This window comes from Amphiura filiformis, chromosome 6, assembly GCF_039555335.1.
Source record: "Amphiura filiformis chromosome 6, Afil_fr2py, whole genome shotgun sequence".
Lineage (NCBI taxonomy): Eukaryota > Metazoa > Echinodermata > Ophiuroidea > Amphilepidida > Amphiuridae > Amphiura > Amphiura filiformis.
In genome coordinates this window covers 10,695,819-10,717,605 of record NC_092633.1, presented here as the reverse complement: position 1 = coordinate 10,717,605, position 21,787 = coordinate 10,695,819, and the positions used below count along the sequence as shown (strand labels likewise).

The window sequence follows — 21,787 nt, the reverse complement described above, 5'->3', positions numbered from 1 at the left end:
ATGTACGGACAGACCATTCCCATTTAGGTAGCTTTTGGTGTCATCACAAAAAAATCTGACAGTATCTTTAAATAATCAGATAATTGTTGTCAAAGCGAAGAATTGACCTCTGTGTTTGTCGCAGTCCCCATATTACCCATCAGCTGACAGTCTCTGACACAGGTTCGCAGATTTATATCGGTATTTGTCGTGTCCATTGCGAAATAACATCCACAAGAGAGTCATGTACTTGATTTAATGCTATCCCATCATGCAATGTAATTTGGAATTACGTATTTTTATAGTTTGTTTGAGCTATTGATGCCGGGTTTATAAGGGCTATATCAAAATTATATTCTAGGCATATACTTAAGGCATGGGGTATGGGCGAACTTGAAGTACAGGTATCTGGAGAGGCGAAGCAAACGAATTACCCCAAATCACAGCGACAAGTAGTGACTGGGCCGCCGAGTGCGAATATGTATTTATTTTGTTTTAAATTTTGGGGCGTTTTTCCAAAATTTGATATTTTTGGTAATATTTCAAATAAGCGACATGCCAAAGACAACTCTTTGGGCACATATTTTGTTATTGTTAATGCTGGTGATTTACTAATATTATATATTTTATGACTGCAATTTGGCGTTTTCAATGCGTTTTAAACATATCATGAAATTAACGCAAATATCTAGTCACGTTCCTTTTAGAATTTGTACCTTATCGTCGACTTTTGCAGGCAATAGAATGCAGATTGGCTCACGATAGATGTCGTATTCCTCTATGTGGATCTGTTGATAATAAAATTACTTTGAATTCCTTGTAACAAAATGATAACTTAACTTTGTAGGGTTCGTCGCTGTGTCTGGAAAAGCTGTAGCCTTAAACGCCGTATCAATATCTCAAAAAAGGGGTACGACTTGCGAGAATGTGTTCATATTTCCCACACGAAAGCTTGCGTCAGCGCCTTGCCCATTATCAAACATTTGCTGCGATTGGTGCTGCTTGAGATATCTCTTTGTATAATGCCAGAACCTATCAGCACACAGCAATATTTCACCTATTGACCACGTACCAAATTATTATTTCTCTACTGGACTCGAACCCAAGACTGCATTGTACCTTTTGTCAAGGATGTACCAAGCACGGCCAAAGCATGTTCAAGAGACAATACCAGGCATTTATCATGAGGGCTATACCATGCTGGTATCATGAATACTCGGATAAACTCTTTTGTTCATATTGCTAACAGAGTATTCTTGTGATGAGTTTATAAAAATTCGCTGTAGGAACTTTAGAGTTTAACTGAATACATGAATACAAAAGCCACCTAAGTCCATGCGAAGTTATTTTGAAAGAAAAACCTGTGTATCATTTTAATTCCTTCAGTTAGATTTACCTGGTCAATATGGTAAGTTTTACGTGCAAATGAGTGGATTAACCTGTATTAGGTATGACGATTAGCATTTCAGGGACTTCGTGGGGTTCATTTTAAATTTTGGACTTAGGTGGTTTTTGAATCATATACAAAGACAACAATGTTAGAATGAGATTACCACTAGTAAGATAATACAAAATAAAGCACACAGGTATGTATAATGTTGATAAGCATTCTGCCATGTAATATAAACCACACACTTTCCTTTATTAAACCCATTTTTTGTTCAAAAGTCATTCTCCAGCAATGAATGTGTTACAAGTGGACTTTTATACATACTGGATTTCAATCAATGTGTTACAAGACTCAAATCATGGAATTGGGTGATTCTTTCATACATGCTATTTTTCACATGCCCAATAGACACAGAGGATGAATTTGAGTTGTTCTTTCATGCATATAACAGGCCTATGTATAGCAACAATTTCCCATGCTTAACTCAATTTGGCCAAAGTATGGACTATGTATTCATATATTCAACTGATACCATGGGGTATAGTTATATTCCATGCTATTATTCTGTACTTAACTGCAAACTGAAACTCGCTTTTATAAACCTCTACCTGTTTAAGTATGTCTGTGTGTTGTAATACATCCGATCGCATGCCGAGGCGTTGAATATGTAGTAAAAGGCAGGTCCGATAAAATCCGAAGATATGACCAAATTGATGGTTGAAGGCGGAAAAATCCGCCAAAAGGCGGAAGATGCCATATGCATGTATCTGTGCATTGTACTTGCAAAGACCCTAGAAAACTTCCAAAATTTTCAACAAAACTCGAAAAATATTGTAAAACTGGAATACAAAATGTCATCATCATATTGGCCTTTGATGAAAATTTTATCAAAATAGCCCTTCGGAAATGGCTTGAATCTATTCAAATATCAACCCATTTATTTTCTACAATACAGTATGTATTCTTGGGAATATATGAGTTGTGAAATGATCTTTTACATGCCGGGTTTTGTTTTGAAATTTTTTGTATGGATAGTTTTTCATAGTTCAGTTACTCGGGATGTTTCGGAAACGCCTCAAAATATCGCCTTCAAACATTGCCGTATATCAAGAGATGGCGCTATTTTTTGGGTAGGGAAATATCGCTGTGCAGCAAGCCGCCAATGACCGACCTTGTTACATACTCTTAATCTGTTATCATGGTTATAAAGCATACAGATAAAAGACTTATTGGTTTAGCAGCTGGTCAATGCATAATCCGTCAGGGCACACAGCAGTTTGACTATGTAGTGCAATACCCATTATTGAATAGGCGTGGATATAAATAATAGAATGTTTGGAATTTAGTAACTAAAATACTAACTGCATTCTGCATTATGTATTTATTTATTTATTTATTTATTTATTTACGGGTCCTATGCCTATTTATTTATTTGTTTATTTACTGACATATTTATTTATTTGGAAGATTATTAAGTAATTATTAATATTCCATGGTTCACTGGTTTATTATTGATTGCTGAAAACTTGAAAACTGAAAACTTGATTGATCGATTGATAGCCATTTCACATTTTTTATTCCAAGTGTATGTCGAACGTCCAGATTTGAATAACATCGTACATTAGATAAATATCAGTATTGATTTATTCTATTCAGCAATATCAAGGACTACTATCAAACATCTCACAGCAAATAGCTAGTTGGCTTAGTGGTAATGCGTTGAGTTTCAGCACCGCGAGGTCCGGGTTCGATTCCCAGCACTGCGTAATTTTTTCAAGGCTGGGAAAAATATCAATTTCTGAACTGCTAACTTATTTGGCGCGCAATCTGAGCTCTTCCTTTTCTGATGTCTGTGTCTCTTGCAGGCACACTCCGTCTGGAATCCAAACCAGGTTCCTGTCCATTACACATGCCTTAAGTAATCAGATCAACAATCTAAGCCAAACTGTTTCTTCATCAAAATGGAGACTTTTTATGGTATCACCGTAAAAGCTCATAATTAGGGCTGACAGATGAGGCTGATACACATTGTAGCTCTCTCATCAAAACTGTCAATAGTGATTGGAATACTGGCACGAAACTTTGCCTATAGACGAATCCAATTTCACGCATTCCTGCTCCTCAATGGCAGCCATTAGCCGCGACGGGTACCCAACTATCCCACCTGAAATGTGGGATGATGTGGCCTTGAAGGGTATTATAAACTACATTCTATCACCGGTGTAACACGTAGACAAAAGAATGATGGCAGTTTACAACACAAAATAATCTAACATCGAATTTTAAGCGGGTTTAATCCACCCAACATACTGCAGTTACTGTCCGTTTTCCTATACACAATACAGTGCTCTTACCATTGACGCATGACCTCTACAAATAGCGTACGTTATAAGTATGGGGATTTGCCTAGTTAACGTCGCTGTGTGAAAAATAACCGGCCGATATTAAAAGTATTCTAGAAAATATAGTTTTGTAACATGTCCTAAATTTTTAGCTAGTTTAGATGTTTGGAAATATGCGTACTTTCGTGTTTTAGTGTATGTTATAGGTAATAGTACATTGCCTAGTTAACGTCGCTGTGTGAAACATAACCGGCCAATATTAAAAGTACTCTTCTAAAATTCTAGAAAATATAGTTTTGCAACATGTCCTAAATATGCTTTTTTGCTTTAAAATCTCAAGGATGTAGAATATTGAATTCATGTGACAAATAATACAATATACAACATTAGTTCGTTATTATTTCCTTTATTTTTTTATTAAAAAATACATTTGAATAGGCTATTCAAATGTATTTTTCGTACTTTTTCGTAACTTTGCAGCCAAGTATTCAAGAGATCTGGGGATTCAACAACAAGTGTAGGTAATGAGCAACTTAGTAATGGTAGTAACTCAATTTTCAAAGTTTCAGAATTTGGCCTGAGTGGATCAGATTGGGTCACATATTATCAAACTGACATATTTATTGAGCAATTTGAAAAAAAAATACAGAGTATACATAATTATATGTAAAGACCTATTCAGTAATTTGCTCATCCAGAGGATCATGATCATAAAAATTCAGATTCGGACACCTTTGTGCTAACATAGTTTGCCAGTGGTTAAACCGAAATCTGCGTATTAAAGACAAAATGAGAAATTTAATGAATCTGTAAAGTAGAGATGTTAGCTTAAGTAAAGCAATTAGCTACATGTGTTTGAATACGGCTTCAACTTTGTTTATATTGCTGTTTTTCTCGTTCTTTAACAAATTTCTCAATTCAAAAATGCCTATTGTAATGACTTATTTTTCACTTTAAGGCAATTTATACCGAATTTTAATTTGTTTACCTTTTTGCTGGATTAGTCATACATATCAAAAATGTGTGCGATCAAATTAATGAATATTATAAGTCTGGTTCAACATGTTCAATTATACGTGATAATATGTGACCGTGCACCACGAATGAGCCGGAAATGTCCTAAATTGTATTCTGAGTTACAGTTTAAAATGTACATGAAGTTCGTATTCATATGTACCCCAATTTGGTACAACATGTATCTCATTTTGATAGCGTCAGTCAAACACCTTTAAACCAATCAATAATCCTATTGTTGAAGATGATAACAAGCTTCTACCTATATCTATAGAATTTTTGAATAGCTCTAGTCTTTGTTTGCTTTGGCTATATCAGGTTCAAGTGGTGGGTTACAAAGAATTGTATTTTGTCTCGGTATGTATAACCAATAATTAACAATAAGAGGACATTCCTGAACATCGTTGACTTGAGGATGATTTGAAATGACCGCTAATTATGACTGTTTGATATTTATTACCAGCAATGTGGAAAAAGACACACGTAGAACAGAAAAAAAGTTACCATTTTGTTGAAGGAGTAAAATTCAACAAACCATAAACCCGCTTCTGGATATCGTATGAAGCATGTTTGAAGTCAAATGATATACCACGAAATAAAACAAAATTGACCGAGGGCCGATTTTACGGCTCATTCGTGGTGTACGGTCACATGTGATAATATTTATGGACGCTTCAAATTACTGGTTTATTTTCAGAGTTTCACTTATATGCTCTACAATATCATTAATCATCTGTTTTCCAGTTTCAAATTCCATTACATGAGAGAGTCCTCCTCCCAGCCACGTTATAGCGTGAAACGCGCCCTCATAGTTGATTAATTTTACTGGTACTCCTGCCTTCTCTAACCTCTTTGCATATATAATACCGTCGTCACGCAGGCTATCCAGATCACATGTAGCTACAAAGGCTGGTGGTAAGTTTTTCAAGTCTTCGCGTAACCCAGGATTTGTCCGCACATCTTGTATTAAATTCCCGTATGTATCCCAGAATGCATCATCACCAGTGTCGTCTGCTTTCCAAGGGGTATAATATTTCGGATTTCGCAATTCCTTTGGCACAAGTTCGTGATCTAGACATTTGTTCCACTCAGGATGAGCTTTGAGAGCGGGTATTGTATGATTACTGGCAGTCATAGTTTTGACAAATGGTTTATCATATGTTTGGATAATGGATAAACCTGCAAAAACAGCTATGGCACGAACGGATAGGAGGAAACCCCCTTCCTTAAAGTGATGTCGGTAGATCTGATGAGATGGAAGGTGTAAATCTATGACCTACGAACGAAAAGAAGGTGATAAAAAGACACCCAAAAGAGAGGGTTAACACTTCTGAAGGAAGAACAAGAAATAAATAAATGAAAATAATTTATAAGGTAATCATGGTAATCAAACGATTCAATGGAAACAAATGGTCTATAATCGTTTTGTGTGCTTACTTTATTTTTATTGTGATTTGTAATATTGAACGAAATTGAAGAGTACGTAATGTAAAACTGTGTCAAGTTGAACAATGATGGCACTATTTATCTTCAATCTTGCTTGCATCTTTACAAGGGGTAGACACTTGTGTAATTTTATTAGAATATCAGCTATGTAAGAGTCCTGATAGGCTTGCTAACCCGAACAGCGTACCCCGTAGACCACTTCACTGATCCTACCATTGGGCTGCTTGTCCTTGGGATGCACTAACGACTGGCGGATCGTGTTTGTAGGTTTAAAATGAGTGGTGATCCCGTGGTCGCGATAAATTCTTTTGAGTTTCTCAGACAAGTCACCGTCGTATGGGATAGTGATACTTGTAGTTCTCCCCATCTGATTCGTGCTCGTGGCAGCGGTTTTGGTGTTATCCTGGTTCAGGGCCTTGTTTATAGCCCAGTCCTGGTAACCACAATTACCCAGAGCTTTGCGCAGATGTTGATATTCCGTGATCTTGTCGGAGTCCTTGGTAATGATGGAATCAGCGCTATGGAACAAAGTATTCATCACGCCGAGTTTCTGAATTAGCGGGTGATTAGAACCGAATTGTAGGTACTGGTCCGTGTGTGTCTGTTTTCGATAAACAGACACAGAAAGGGAGCGATCAACTTCCGTGGAGGAGGCGTCCGGGTCAAGCTGTCACACGGCTGGGACCGAATCATAAAGGAAATTCCTCGTCGATTGTCATCAATACTGGAAGTGTCCGGTACTTAAGGTCATTTGCATCACAACCCAGCTGAAGACTGAAGGTTTCAGTCGCAACGTCGGTTCGTCCGTCAAAATAGGTATAGCTGGTTGACCAGATTTAAATTCAATCTTAATTTCAACATACCCAGATGAATGAGAGTCTACACACAGTTTGTAATGTGGAATAGTTTGTTTTTCGTCGAGATAGATAATTTTGAGCTTCTCTACAGAGAAAAGCACACCATGCTAATGACTGTCGTCTTTTAAGGTCGCTTGCAGCAGATGCCATTTTGTAGCCAAGATATTTGAAATGGTCTATTGCCATTTGGTCTAGTACCATTTCGTCTAATTCCCGTTTAGTGTATATTCAATTTGTCTATTACCAGAAAGGCTAATTGCCAAGCAGTCTAATAATCATATAGTCTAATGTCCATTTAGTCTAATATTGTTTGGTCTAATAACCAGTATGTCTACTAACCATATAGTCTAATAACCATTTGGTCTAATATTTCTTTAATAACCATTTGGTCTAATACCCATTTGGTCCAATAACCGTTAGGTCTAATACTCGTATGGTCTAATAACCAGTTAGTCTAATACCATTTCGTCTATTTGTTAATAAACTAAATGCTTGTAAGACTAAATGGTTTGTAGACCAAATGAGTATTAGACCAAATGGCTATTAGACCATTTGGTTATAGACCAAATGGGTATTAGACTAAATGGTTGTTAGACTAAATGGTTTTAGACTTATTGGTTATTAGACTAAATTGTTATCGGCCCAAATGGTTAGTGGACCAAATGGTTTAAGGACCAAATGATTATTGGGCGTACTGGATATAGACCAAATGGGTTTAGACGAAATGGATGTAGAGGAAATGGATATTAGACCAAATGGCAAATCCCCTTTGAAATCTGTCACATGGTTGATGAGTTCACCATAGACTTAAAGTGTTGGATGGAGAGGACAAATAATTGTCATAATACTTTGTCTTGAATACGCTAATTATCATGAGGCCGAGATCTTGGTGCTGCTGCTGCCGTACTGGTCATCCATGGGATTCCAACAGGGCGATGTCATCAGCCAATTCCAACTCATTAAACACTTTGTCAGGATGACGTCTGAAACGGCGAGGATGTGTTTCAACTCCCGAGTAGAGATCCGATGTGTCATTCTTCAGTAGAATGTCTACTCTAAATAGGAATGGCGCTAGAACATCGCCCTATAGAACTCCAACAGTGACATCAAAAGGATCGGAAATGTTGTCATTTACCATCATACTTTTTGCGTTGACCACAGCTTCCGAAAGTTCCGATATCACATAATGTAAATATGACCTTCGTGTTTATATAACCAAAAGCTTTCTAAAAATCTATAAATGTGATCTGGTAATCTGTGACCTGGTAATCTTGAAAACCATTCATGATCCTTCTAATGATGTGGATCTGGTAGGCATAGCTTCTCCCTAACCGAAATCCAGCTTAGTTGTTCCTTTAGATGGGGTTGACATAATTTCGGATTCTGCTTTTGTTGTAAACTAATTAACAGAAGAAAGAACCCCCAGCAATTGATCATGGGGTTAAGGTCTTCATTCTTAAGTAGTGGAATGATGTCACTAGTTATAAAAATCAAAGGTGGTTCATCCGTAGCGCGCGACGCGGCGCGATGTGACTGAGCCCTACAAATACACAACCTTTAGAAAGCATAGAATGTCAATTGTGAATAGAGGGAACAACGCGATTGATTAGACCTTATACGGGGCTATAAAACAAGTTGGAATGAAATAATAATTTGCATAATAATTAACGATTTATGCTGCTGTACCAATATTTAAAGACTATGGGCCAATATTGTGGATTTGTTTTTTGTAGGTACCTGAGTATTTGGATAAAGAAGAACCTGAAGCGCCAAATCCGGCATATCGGTTTGGTCATGTACATGTTGAGAAACTGCTGCTGACAAAGAACCACCACCGGCACTGTCTCCTCCTATAGCTATCCGCTTATTGTCGACTCCAAACTGTCGGGAGTGTTTCATAAACCATACTGTTGCTTTTAGACAATCTTCAAAATCCGATAACATAGGGTTTTCTGGTGATAGTCTATACCTAATACAACGAGGAAAATTGGTAATGATGGCACAAAGGTTTTTTTAGTTTCGTCAGCACAGACATTAACTGTTATCACATTTACTTTTTTTTAGCGGAACACTACCCTCAAAGTTGCACAATAGACACCCATATAATAGTGGTGCAGTGGTACGGGCTGTAATTCATAATCGGAGTGTGGCGGACCTGTATCGTGTTGTGTACATAGACAATACGCTAACATGTATATATCCTACCATGTTGTGAGGGAGGAGTGGTGATCCCACCAGGTAATTCTGACCCAAACGCCAAGAAAAAAGTTTATGTTACTTATATTTTGATTATGGTTCTTAAATGGACAAAAATACTTACTTAATCAGTAGCACCACAATGGCATGAATGAGGTGGCAAATTAAAATATTGTGAGGAGGCAAAACCGATATTTGGATCAAATTATGACATCTTTTACCCATTATTGTGGGTTTTCAGTGATTTGTTGCTCCGACGGGGCAAATTGGGGAAATGCTGGAGGCAAATGGCCCATGCTTCCTGTCATTACGCTCAATTAATAACATTACATGTATTACTTACTCAACTGATACCACAGGAATTTGGAGTCTCTCGGCAAACTGTCGTGTTAAACCTTCGTATAAAGCTGTCAAAGACATAGACATTGTTATCATCAGCAACAATAAAAATTTATAAAGCGGCAAATATTCAAAAAGTCAATTGCTGAAAGGCAGACACATGAAATCAAATCTGGTAGGGTTGTTGGAACAGATAGCATTTTAGCATTTCCATAGGCATAGATCCCGGGGGATGGGTGATAAATCCCCCCAATCAGTAGCGTAGCGTCATCTGAAATTTTTAAAAATCCCATAGGAAAATTGCCGAAAAACGGCAGGTGCCCCTAATCATGGTCGGTGCCGCCCCCCCATGTGATGACCCATGCTACGCCACTGCCCCCAATATGTTGCCAGGGGGATGGTCCAAACAATCACCCCCCCCCCATGTTGACGCCTGTATGTGGGTTTCTGACCAAATTAACCTCATATTTGGCCCCAAAAGTGCATATTGTTGCGCGCTTCGCACGAATTTATTCCACTTAAGCCCTACTAATGTTGATGAGATTGACGGTCAATAAGTTCGTAGAACAAGGTACTTCAAAGAGTACTAGCAATATTCTTCCTATCTCACTCTTGAACATGGTCACTGCATACCTTAATGCGCCCTTCTCAATTTTTATTGAAACCTTCTATGTCAATAAAATGGAAGTCTTCCGATTGCTCCAAATTTCAGACTATTTTAGCCCCAGATCAAAACATGCTGTTATTGGGGTTAAATGAAAGATGCATAGGGCAATTTGGGGCCATGGACCCATCTGGGTCAATGGTAAATCCGGCCCTGCTCTCCATTATCAGCCCTTATTTAATTTTCGCTTTTGTGCTAGGGGCCCCTGAACCGTCGGGGCCTATGGACTTTGTCCACCCTGTCCCCCCGCTTGCTACGCCCCTTGAGACCAAATTCATTACCGTGCGACAAAGTAACATACCTGATTCTACGAACTGTTTGACCGCCCCTCGTAATTGGCAGTCTTGATAACATTTGCAACATGGGAATTCATTGTCAACCCTGGATCGAACATGACCTCAAGATTTCTAACAGGGTTTCTCTGAACGGGAACGTTGACACCAGCAATATTCACTGAAGGCGATTTGAACTTTGCCAACTCTGCTCTAAAACCGATCACATAACTTCGGTTTTTTTCAGACAATTGGTGGACATCCAAAATTGCACTTTGAAAACACAGTCTTCAAGCTTTGACACAGCTTGTGTTACACCTTCCTCAGATGTTAGACACACCGCTGCATACAACTGTGTGTCATCTGCATAAAAATGCAGATCAAGTTCATACTGGTTGACAACATATATACATGGCAAATACGTGGCACGCCATAGATCAAATATTGGCTAGAAGATGATATACCGTTAATGAGAATGTGTTGAGATTGTCCGGACAAATATGATCTTAACCAGGCCAAGGGAATGTCATGCACACTCAACCAAGCTATGCAGTAACGCTTCGTTATCAATAGTGTCAAACGCACTACTTTAATCAAGAAGGACAAAAATGATGATGCCTTGTCTCTCCATTGTCCACAAGATGTCATTGTGGACTTTAATTAAGGCGGTCTCGGTAGAATGAAACTGCTTGTAAGCAGACTTGAGTGATTCATACAGGCCATTCTCGGTCATGTAGTTTGTAAGCTGCTTAGCAACAACACGCTCAATTCATCATCATCATCATCATCATCATCATCATCATCATCATCATCATCATCATCATCATCATCATCATCATCAAGGTACTTCTCCTTTCGCTTCCGCTCCACTGTTTTTCCAGCATCGTGTATCATCTTCTTCCTCAAACTGACACGGTCACTAGCTTTCGTCTCCTATGTTTCAACATCCATGTCAGCTGTCTTCAGATGACGCTTCACAACATCTCTATACCAAAGTTTCTACCCACCACGTTTTCTCTTTCCTTCTGTGAGCTCACCAGCGCCGTTGGCTCATCACTAGGATGGATTATACGCTCTCCATTTCGGCTCTTTGAAGCACCTCTCCATTAGAAACTCGACCCTGCCATGATATACCACCAAGTACTTTGGTCAAAAAGGTCGATAATTCTATTCTTCATGATGTTATGATCCAATGTAGGCTTTTTTTTAGAAAGAAGTGGTGTAAGAACTATCTCTTTAAGGGCATTTGGAATGATACCAGTACTAATCGAGCAATTGATAATTTCGACCATGGATGGGAGAATAGTGTCTAACAGAGATTTCACCATCCACGAGGGCAGAGGATCGAAAACGCAGGTCGGGCTGGGAGCTTTGGAAATGATCATCCTCATTGATCAAAGCAAATATTTCCCAGGAACAAAAGATTGATGACGACACAGTCGCAGAGGTTTCACCATTGTCAGAATTGAGATTAACAGTAACAGAGTCATGGTCCGGTAGGTTTGTGGGTTTCTTGTTCTGAAGAATACATACATACAATACATGTCGATCGAACGATAGTTCCTATAAGTTATGGTCTCAGAAATGGGAGGTGGCTTCAAAATATTGAGATTGCAAGCATAAAGATGATGATCGGATATCATGTCAAGAACACGTACATCCTTCACAAGATTGTAATCATGGTTGTATATAGTATCTAAGCACAAGAAAAAAGGAATGTTTTGAGTGTATTTTAACTAATTAAATTAATATAATGGTGGTGTGTTTAGCAAGAAATGTTATCTTTGAACAAGTTCATTAGGAATGTAGGATTCAACTGTAAATTTTGTTCATTTTGAACAATTCCTAAGTAAAAACGAAGTTTTTAAATCACGTTTTAGTGACGTTTCACCACTACACTAGTGGCTTCATCAGACTGGCAACTCATCACATCTGACTGTTTCCTTTTATGGGTAACAGTAGGCACCGTTGAGGGCATGATGAGTTGGTGAAACGTCACTAAAACGTGAGTTAAAAACTTCGTTTTTACTTAGGAATTGTTCAAAATGAACAAAATTTACAGTTGAATCCTATATTCCTAATGAACTTGTTCAAAGATTTGAGAGAGAATTATGGACGAAACGCAGTGAAAGACCTCCGATTACTTGAAAACACGGAACGGAAAATATCGCGTTTCAGATGTCATAGAGTGTTCTCCCTACGGGCCAAACACAGTGGTCTTATTCCAACCAGCTTAGAGCTTAACTGCCCCACCAAACGGGCTCGTGATATTGTGAATAAAGCCGAGAAAGCTTTGTTAAATGAGAGGATCCGAGTTGTTACCAACAAAATAAAGACTTTAGAGGAGGATAAAATCCGCGCAAATGCCAGTTTAAATGCCCGCGACATAAACAAAGATCTGTCTCGCGAAATCTCGCGCCATGTAGAAAACTCCCGCGAGAGTGAGTTCCAACATGTACGTGCACGCCAAACCCGGAAGTTGAAGGAACTTGCGAAAAAACATGAAAAATCTACTTCCAACGATGTAAACAAAAGCAATTCTCACGCTGATCTGGACTTGAGTGGTACCCAACTGAAGCGATGGGTGAAAAATCTGTCGAAATACAAATTATCTGATGCTCAGAATAGTGTATTAGCTCGTGGCCTCGGTTACGCGGTAAGTCCTGATAATTTAAATCAGCCGTCTATTGTAGATGAACATATTGTAGCCAGAGAAAGCTTGTTGGAAGCTTACCAAACCGGAAGCGGCACAATTACGTGCTGAGATTGTTGGCACTTTAAAATCGGCAAAATTGCCCCCTCAAACATCAATAAAGATGAGCGCATCGCAATTAAACAACTCCAAAAAGAGGAGTCTATCATGGTCCTGGGGACCGACAAATGCAGGGCCACGGTTGTCATGGACAAAACGGAATATCAGGAAAAAATGGATGCCCTCCTTAGCGACCCTAAGACTTATGAAAAATTAGACAGGGATCCAACGGCAAAACATAAAAGAGAGTTAGTTTCCATCTTGCAGAGACTTGAAAAAGAGGATAAAATCAAGAAGACAGACAAGCAATTCTTGTATCCCACCTCTGAAAATGTTCCAAGAATTTATGGCAGTCCCAAAATTCACAAAGATGGAACCCCGTTGCGACCCATCGTAGATTTTACTGGCTCTATCGGTTATAATGTGGCCAAGTCCCTAGCCGATATTCTGAGCCCCATTGTTGGTCAATCCGAACATCATGTTCTGAACTCCAAAAGTCTTGCGGAAGACTTGAAAGACATTGTCCTCACAGAAGATGAGATACTTAATTCGCATGATGTGGTGGCGCTTTTTTACCAGCACCCCATCGATCTCACTCTCCATGTGCTCCGTGATAGACTGAGTGAGGATAAAGACCTCAAAAACAGAACCCTTCTCACAATTAATGACATCATCGAACTTACAAAATTTTGTCTTGCTACTACTGTCGCCTACTTTAGCTACTCTGGTGATATCTACCGCCAACGGTTCGGCATGGCTATGGGAAGTCCCTCAGCCCACTCGCGTGTAATATATTCATGGAGTGGCTGGAGCAGAAAGCCATTTCCACGGCCCCGGTAGCCTGTCGCCCGCGTCTCTGGAAAAGATACGTAGATGACGTGTTGGAAATAGTACGTAAAGGAGAGGTAGACAACCTTACAGATCATCTTAATACCATTGACCCCACCAACAGCGTCAAGTTCACATACGAGCAAGAACAAGAAGGTTCGATCCCCTTCCTCGACACCCTAATCACCAGAAAACCGGATGGATCAGTAAAACTCTGCATCTACCGAAAGAAAACGCACACTGATCAATATCTTCAGTTCTCCTCCCACCACCCCTTACATCAAAAGCTGGGAGTTGTTAGAACGCTGTTAGACAGGAGTGACGCGTTGGTAACAGAGGAAGCGGACAAACAAACTGAGGAGAAAAAAATATGCGATGCATTGACCACTTGCGGCTATCCAGATTGGTCTATTAAAAAGTCCAAAAGACAGATCCACTCCTAAGACAAAACCTACGACAAAGCGAAAAGATGACAGTGAGAAAACCAAAGGCATGGTCGTGGTTCCCTACATAGAGGGCGTTTCTGAGCGAGTCTCCCGTGTGTTCAAAAAGCATGGATTCTCTACTGCCATGAAACCACATCGCACCATTCGCAGTATGCTCGTCCACCCTAAGGACAAACTTCTCCCCCAGCAGAAAGCGGAGGCCATTTACGAGATTCCCTGTGGTGACTGCCCCAGTTCCTATATTGGCGAAACTGGCCGTCCCTTTGGCACCCGACTTAAAGAGCACCAAAAAGAGGTTGAGAAATTTGAAGCCAGACCATTCACACGTGCAAATCGTAAATCTTCTGTCACTGAGATTCACAAATCTGCTATCACCGACCATGTTGCCTCCACAAATCACTCAATCAATTGGGAGGAATCCAAGGTCATTGATCGTGAAGCTGATAAGACTACCAGGTGGCTCAAGGAAGCCATTTGGATCCGCAGAAAAGGACATGACACTCTAAACAAGGACGAGGGGGCCTACGCACTCAACAACATCTTTGACCAACTCATCACGCCCTCAACGGTGCCTACTGTTACCCATAAAAGGAAACAGTCAGATGTGATGAGTTGCCAGTCTGATGAAGCCACTAGTGTAGTGGTGAAACGTCACTAAAACGTGAGTTAAAAAATTCGTTTTTACTTAGGAATTGTTCAAAATGAACAAAATTTACAGAAGAAATGTTATGTTGAATAAGAGATATTCATATTCATATCATATTGACAAGTTGATACAATTAACAGACATTGGACGGACGTTGATATAACATCATTATGACGTTGTAATGACGTTGTTTCGACGTTGATGCAATGTTTGACCAGACCTGGTGACAACGTTTGAATAATACGTTCAGAAAACGTTACACAAATACGTATCTGAAAAATAGTTTAGATATTGACACCATGGAATGTAAATTCTTCCATTCCAAGGAAATTGTTGTCCAGCCAAAATTTTCTCATCCTGTCGTTTGACGATCGCCTTTAGGCGTGAAACTCAAAGTAACGACTTCTATTCCTGAAGTTCTAAACTTTAAATTTTTATACGCTCTCACTTTTTGGGATTGAGCATCATTGTTGCCGGATGTTAATATAATGTCATAATCACGTTGTCTCGACGTATAAAGCACGTGGTTAAAACGTGGTTTAAAAGTCATGAACTGACCCAGATACAACGTCATCTACGGACGTCGTTAGTACGCAAATTTATGACGTTGTTTCGACGTATAAAGTACGTTATTACAACGCCGTGTAAATGTCATGGTCTGACACCGATACAACGTAATCTACGGACGTCGTAATTACGTTAATTTGTGATTTTCGGACGTTGATATAACGTCATAGTGACGTTGTTTCGACGTTCACAACTTGACATCGAAACAACGTCATAATGACGTTACATTAACGTTCGGGAATAACGTTTTCACGACACGAATACGAGTTCACAGATACTTACAGCATCCATATATTGCGTTTGTACGACTTTATATAACTTTTAGACAACGACAAATTGTTAGCTGGGAATCCCATAACCTTCAAAATATCGTAGAAAGGAATAATTGAATGTGTGAAGTATCGGTGATGAGGCCATTACCAAAACCTATTACTACATTTTTAGCTATATTTAAAATCATTTTAAAGATACCTATACTGCCATATGCTTTGCCGCCACCATGGATGTAAATAAACGCTGGTTGAAGATGTTTGCTTTTTGATAGTGGTGTGTAGACCAGCACAGAGACGCCATCAAATGTTGTATAAGTAGCGTTGGTCGTTTTACTCTCTACTGAATTAAAGAGTGAGAAGAACCTGGACGATTGGTGGTGCAATTGTCTAACCGTTGCGATATAACTTTTGGAGGTGACAAACGATTGCACCTCAGCCTACAATATTTAATAAGAAACACAATTATCAGCATATCAAAATTAAATTTAAGTTAAAGAACATTTACTTGACATTTAATTGGGGAAAATTAAGTTTTTAAATACTGAATATTCTAGCTGAAGTGAAATGGAATCGATCTTTCAATACGTGAAAATTGGGTTTTAAATAATCCACTCTAGCTGACGAGAAAGGGAATCAAGCAATAACTCATTCTAGTTTCTTGACACACTTTATCAAAATAATCTGCTGAGCTTACCGCAAGTTGAATAATTTTTCTGTGTGCAATAACCAAGCGGAATTTCCATGGTTCACCTAATGTTTCAGGTACAGGAGTGTTCAGTAACCATGCAATGAATGCTGCTGCAACGATACCAGTCACAAATAGTTTAGTATTCATCTCGATAACAAGGGTTCCTATAAAGAAACATTTAAATACATAATGAAAATACGACCGAGAACTGCTACAGCTTGCTACTGACACTTAAAATTTCAACTCTTGAACATTTTAAGCTTACCTTTCCCCAGGTACCTGAGCCCGTTCAATGAGGCAGAATATCACGACCCGGTGATTGTCGCAGATCATGTGTTTCTCATGTTCATTAACAAAAAGGGTTCCAGGTCATTGAATGTGCACATTGTTTGTCTTTGCAAGTCATAAAGCCCAGGGTTGTATATGCATATAGACTGGCATATAGATCAAGAAACAATAGGCAAAGACAACTTGTTTACACAAAAGTATGATACATCATATTATATAGGGCCTACCATGTAGAGTATTGTGAGAGAGTCTTTATTCAAAATTTAACAATTTAATCATTGCCATTTTAAGTCGAAATATTTAAGAATAAGTGGTAAAACAAAACACACATACCATCGGTGGGTTAAGTTCGTGAATTCCTCTCAATCATTCATTTTTCCTTTCGTAGGTGATTTTTTTAATGTATAAATTTATATTTCCCTCAGTGTGTGGTGTTGAAATATTCGGCTTGGAGAATCAATTGAAAAAAAGATATTGCGGAGATACCTATGCTGCCATATGCTTTGCATGGGTACCTAGCAATAATTCCTTCCTTCTACAACATTCTCATAAGGTATTTTTTGCATGTGAAAAAAACCCCGATGGAATATATGTACGGACAGACAATTCCAATTTAGGGAGCTTTTGGTCTCATCACAAAAAAAATCTGACAGTATCTTGAAATAATCAGATAATTGTTGTCAAAGCGAAGAATTGACCTCTGTGTTTGTTGCAGTTCCCATATTACCCATCAGCTGGCAGTCTTTGACAATGGTTCGGAGATTTATATCTGTATTTGTCGCGTCTATTGCGAAATAACATCCACAAGAGAGTCATGTACTTGATTTACTGCTATCCCATCATGCAATGCAATTTGGAATTACGTATTTTTATAGTTGTTTTGAACTTTTCATTATTATTGGCGGAGAAATTGGTATAGATATCAGGATATTGGCATAGATTTGGTAAAATCGTTATTGATGCCGGGTTTATAAGGGCTATATCAAAATTATATTCTTGGCATATACTTAAGGCATGGGGTATGGGCAAACTTGAAGTACAGGTATCTGGAGAGGGGAAGCAACGAATTACCCCAAATCACAGCGACAAGTAGTGCGAATATGTATTTATTTTGGAAGGTTCGTGTTTGTTTTAAATTTTGGGCCGTTTTTCCCAAATTTGATATTTTTAGTGATATTACAAAAAAGCGACATGCCAAAGACAACTCTTTGGGTACATAGTTTGTTATTGTTAATGCAGTTCTTTTCCACATACTAACGTTGCCATTCGCTTTGCTGATTTACTAATATTATATATTTTATGACTGCAATTTGGCGTTTTCAATGCGTTTTAAACATATCATGAAATTAACGCTAATATCTAGTCACGTTCCTTTTAGAATTTGTACCTGATCGTCGGCTTTTGCAGGCAACAAAGTGCAGATTGGCTCACGATAGATGTCGTATTCCTCTATGTGGATCTATTGATAATAAAATTACTTTGAATTCCTTGTAACAAGATGATAACTTACCTTACCTCTGTTTATAGGGTTCGTCCCTATTTTTGGTATAAAAATTCAATGAACCCCGGTATATTCATGACCACTTCCGAAAATGACAGCCCCTTCAAACCAATCGTGATAAAGTCCCTACCTTCATGCAATCGAATCACAAGGGTCCAAATTCAAGTGTTATCATGATGTACGTTAAAATCTAATTTTCATAACGGTTTTTTTTTGCAGACTCATCAGTGGAAGCAGTTGCATGTTGATCTACATAAACATGATAAAAACGAATAGTGTACTGGTGTGATAAAAATCATTTCCAGATGAAGTAAACAATGATAGCAAATAACAGTTTTTATTTATTATCAATAACAAAATGCTACACCTAACTTGTTCTCAACAAACAGACTTCACTTTCTGTTTTTATATACGCTGGCGAAGTGATGTAATAATAGGATTAATTACCATAGCAATAGGTGAAAACAAAAATATTATTTTTGAATATCACATCACAATCAGCATACACAAACCATTATTGTCTCAGCAAATGTACATTTACATTTAGATTTCTTGACCAAATCAAAAATATGCTTTTTTACTTTTAAATCTCAAGGATGTAGAATATTGAATTTATGTGACAAATAATACAATATACAACATTAGTTCGTTATTATTTCCTCTATATTTTTTAATTAAAAAATACATTTGAATACATTTAAATAGCCTATTCAAATGTATTTTTGAAGAAAAAATAAAGGAAATAATAACGAACCAATATTGTATATTGTATTATTTGCCAGGAGGGAAGAACCGTGATTAAGTTCAACGATCTCACGTTTTCACTCTGCTTGCTGCGTGATTACATTCATTATGCACTAATCAACAGAGTTCAATGGATTGAGAGAATTTACAAGGCCAAAAATCTGAAATAATTAGGTCCTATATTAATTATTAACGTAGTATCTAATAACAAAATTGCCTGTGAAAACCCTTCTCAAATTTGATTGTTTATTTATAATCACGTGATAATTCAGAAATTAATAGCGCCTGTTGAAATGTATGCATGCCATCGGCTACCCCATGGGCACTGTGCAGGTGAAATTTAATGAAACAATGTTGTTGAATAAACGTTTATTGTGGTGTTTTTTTTATCATAATCATCAATTACCAGAATGTGATATTTTTTCTTCAACGTTGAATCCGTACGAATGTAAAGAAATTAGTTAGACTTAAAGTTCTCGTATATCACCACCTCCTATGAAAGTTTGGCGAATGCATAGACAAATAAGACAATTGTAGTGAATAAATAGAAATTTAAAAAAGAATGTGAATATAACTTCATTGAAAACGAATTGTGCAGAGACGAGTGTATATTTGTGATTTGTGAAGTTCTTTTAAGAGGATTAAAAGGGCATTTCGTGATCCACAGCCTCATCCCCCACTTTTCTCAAAAAAGTTGAGATTTTTATATCACTGGAAACCTCTGGCTACATAATGTTTATGTACAAAATATTTCTTGCAGATTAATTCGTTTTGCAAAGATATCGTGAAATTTGAATTTCGTTCTGGTGCACCAGAACTAAATTACAACGCATTGTCTATGGAGCAGTGTAATACACATATAATCATGCATAACTCGCAAACGCAAAATCGGAATCAACTGAAATTTTGGGAATAGGCTTTTTTCGTGGATATGTACTGAAAAATGTCATAAAAAGAGGATGCTAGGATCACGAAACACTCCTTTAATATACATGATACTTGGTTGAATCTCGGTCATGCGAGGTCTTTTAGTAGTACACAATTTTATATCTTCATCTTGGTGTACCCACATACATTCTTCCACAGTACCATCCGGATGTGGAGCCCTTCCAGCTTTATTGGTCACCGCTCCATCCTGTGAGGCATTCAGATGAGGCCTGGCCAACACCATGCCTATAAAGCACCATTGGAGTTTTTAGCCGACCTGTACAGCACCATCATCCATTTCCAATCCTGGTATTGCTGCGCCATTTGTGTTTTTTGCATCGCACTTGCTCCATGACCACCATGTAATCCCATGACGTACACGGGTATAAAGCTGCATTTCTATTCATTACATTTATACTGCGCGCAAAAGTATCTCTATATGTTTTCAATAGATGCAATGTCGCTTTTTATATTTCCCCTTTTTACTTTCCGCCCGCTTTTTGCAAATAATTTATCGTTCTCAGTTAATTCTCGCTATTCGCAATAAGGCGCCGCCAGCGGTTTGCGATGTAATCGTGATGTATCATGGGAAAATCGTGATGTATCATGGGAAAAGGTCGACATCAAGTCCGCGCAATACGAATATTACCATGCTATTACATAGGAACACGTGACAATATTTTTAGTTTGTCAATATAACGGTATTACACGCAAATCGATAGAGAAAAATTAATTGTGCACATTTCAAATCACATTATTAAGTATTATTGAGTATCGATTCGCGTGTAACACCTTTATTTTGACAAACTAAAAAATATTGTCACGTGTTCCTATGTAATAGCATGGTAATATTCGTATTGCGCGGACTTGATGTCGACCTTTTCCCATGATACATCACGATTACATCGCAAACCGCTGGCGGCGCCCTTATTGCGAATAGCGAGAATTGGTCGCTATACGGACAATGCAGTGATGCAGTCTCTGTGCATCGATATCCTGTTTAGGCTTGTACCTTTTTCAACATGTGCAATCTTGATTTGCAATTTCTACAAATTAACAAAATATCTCTTGAATAGAAATAAAATCGTCTGACGGCAGGTGAGAAACTATCTCGATGAGCCACTGGGGATCCCGGCTGGGGATTTAGCACATCGCAATGCGGAAAAATTAGATAGAGTTGCAGGGAAATGAGGTTTTTAAACATCTATCAACAGTAGAATCAGCATGAATTAGCTAGCTATGCATATTAATGCTGTAGTTACGACAAGTGTAAAGAATGTTACTTTTAATTAGTGTATGACTTTTATCTTACGTTTGTCGAGTTTGTCAAGTTGTTTCAATTCCCTGTCGAAACATCAGTCGAAATGGTATGCGTTTTATACCGCAGCATTATCAAAGTTGAGAAATAGTACAAAGAATTATCCGAAAGAGTGTTTCTATTAATTTGACGGGTTGCTATTTAATCTAAATCACGGCTATTTTAATCTCATGAACTATAAAGTATAAAATATTGTCTCCCCAATACTTGATCTATTATCTCTAATACGAAGTTTTATCATATTTATGAGCTAATTTCACTATGTTTACTTCCTCTCTATTATAATACTGTTCGAATGTAGTCTCATTATA

General features: G+C 38.0%; 1 protein-coding gene across 1 annotated transcript; it reads right to left on the bottom strand.

Moving 5' to 3' along the window:
• Window positions 1-5,320: 5,320 nt before the first annotated feature.
• On the bottom strand, window positions 5,321-16,858 carry LOC140154177 (arylacetamide deacetylase-like). Its single transcript, XM_072176785.1, has 5 exons — window positions 16,705-16,858; window positions 16,210-16,447; window positions 9,568-9,631; window positions 8,766-8,997; window positions 5,321-6,001 (listed from the first exon to the last, which is right to left on the bottom strand). The coding sequence occupies exons 1-5, from the start codon at window positions 16,843-16,845 to the stop codon at window positions 5,405-5,407; spliced, it is 1,272 nt and encodes a 423-aa protein (XP_072032886.1). The 5' UTR covers window positions 16,846-16,858; the 3' UTR covers window positions 5,321-5,404.
• Window positions 16,859-21,787: the final 4,929 nt, after the last annotated feature.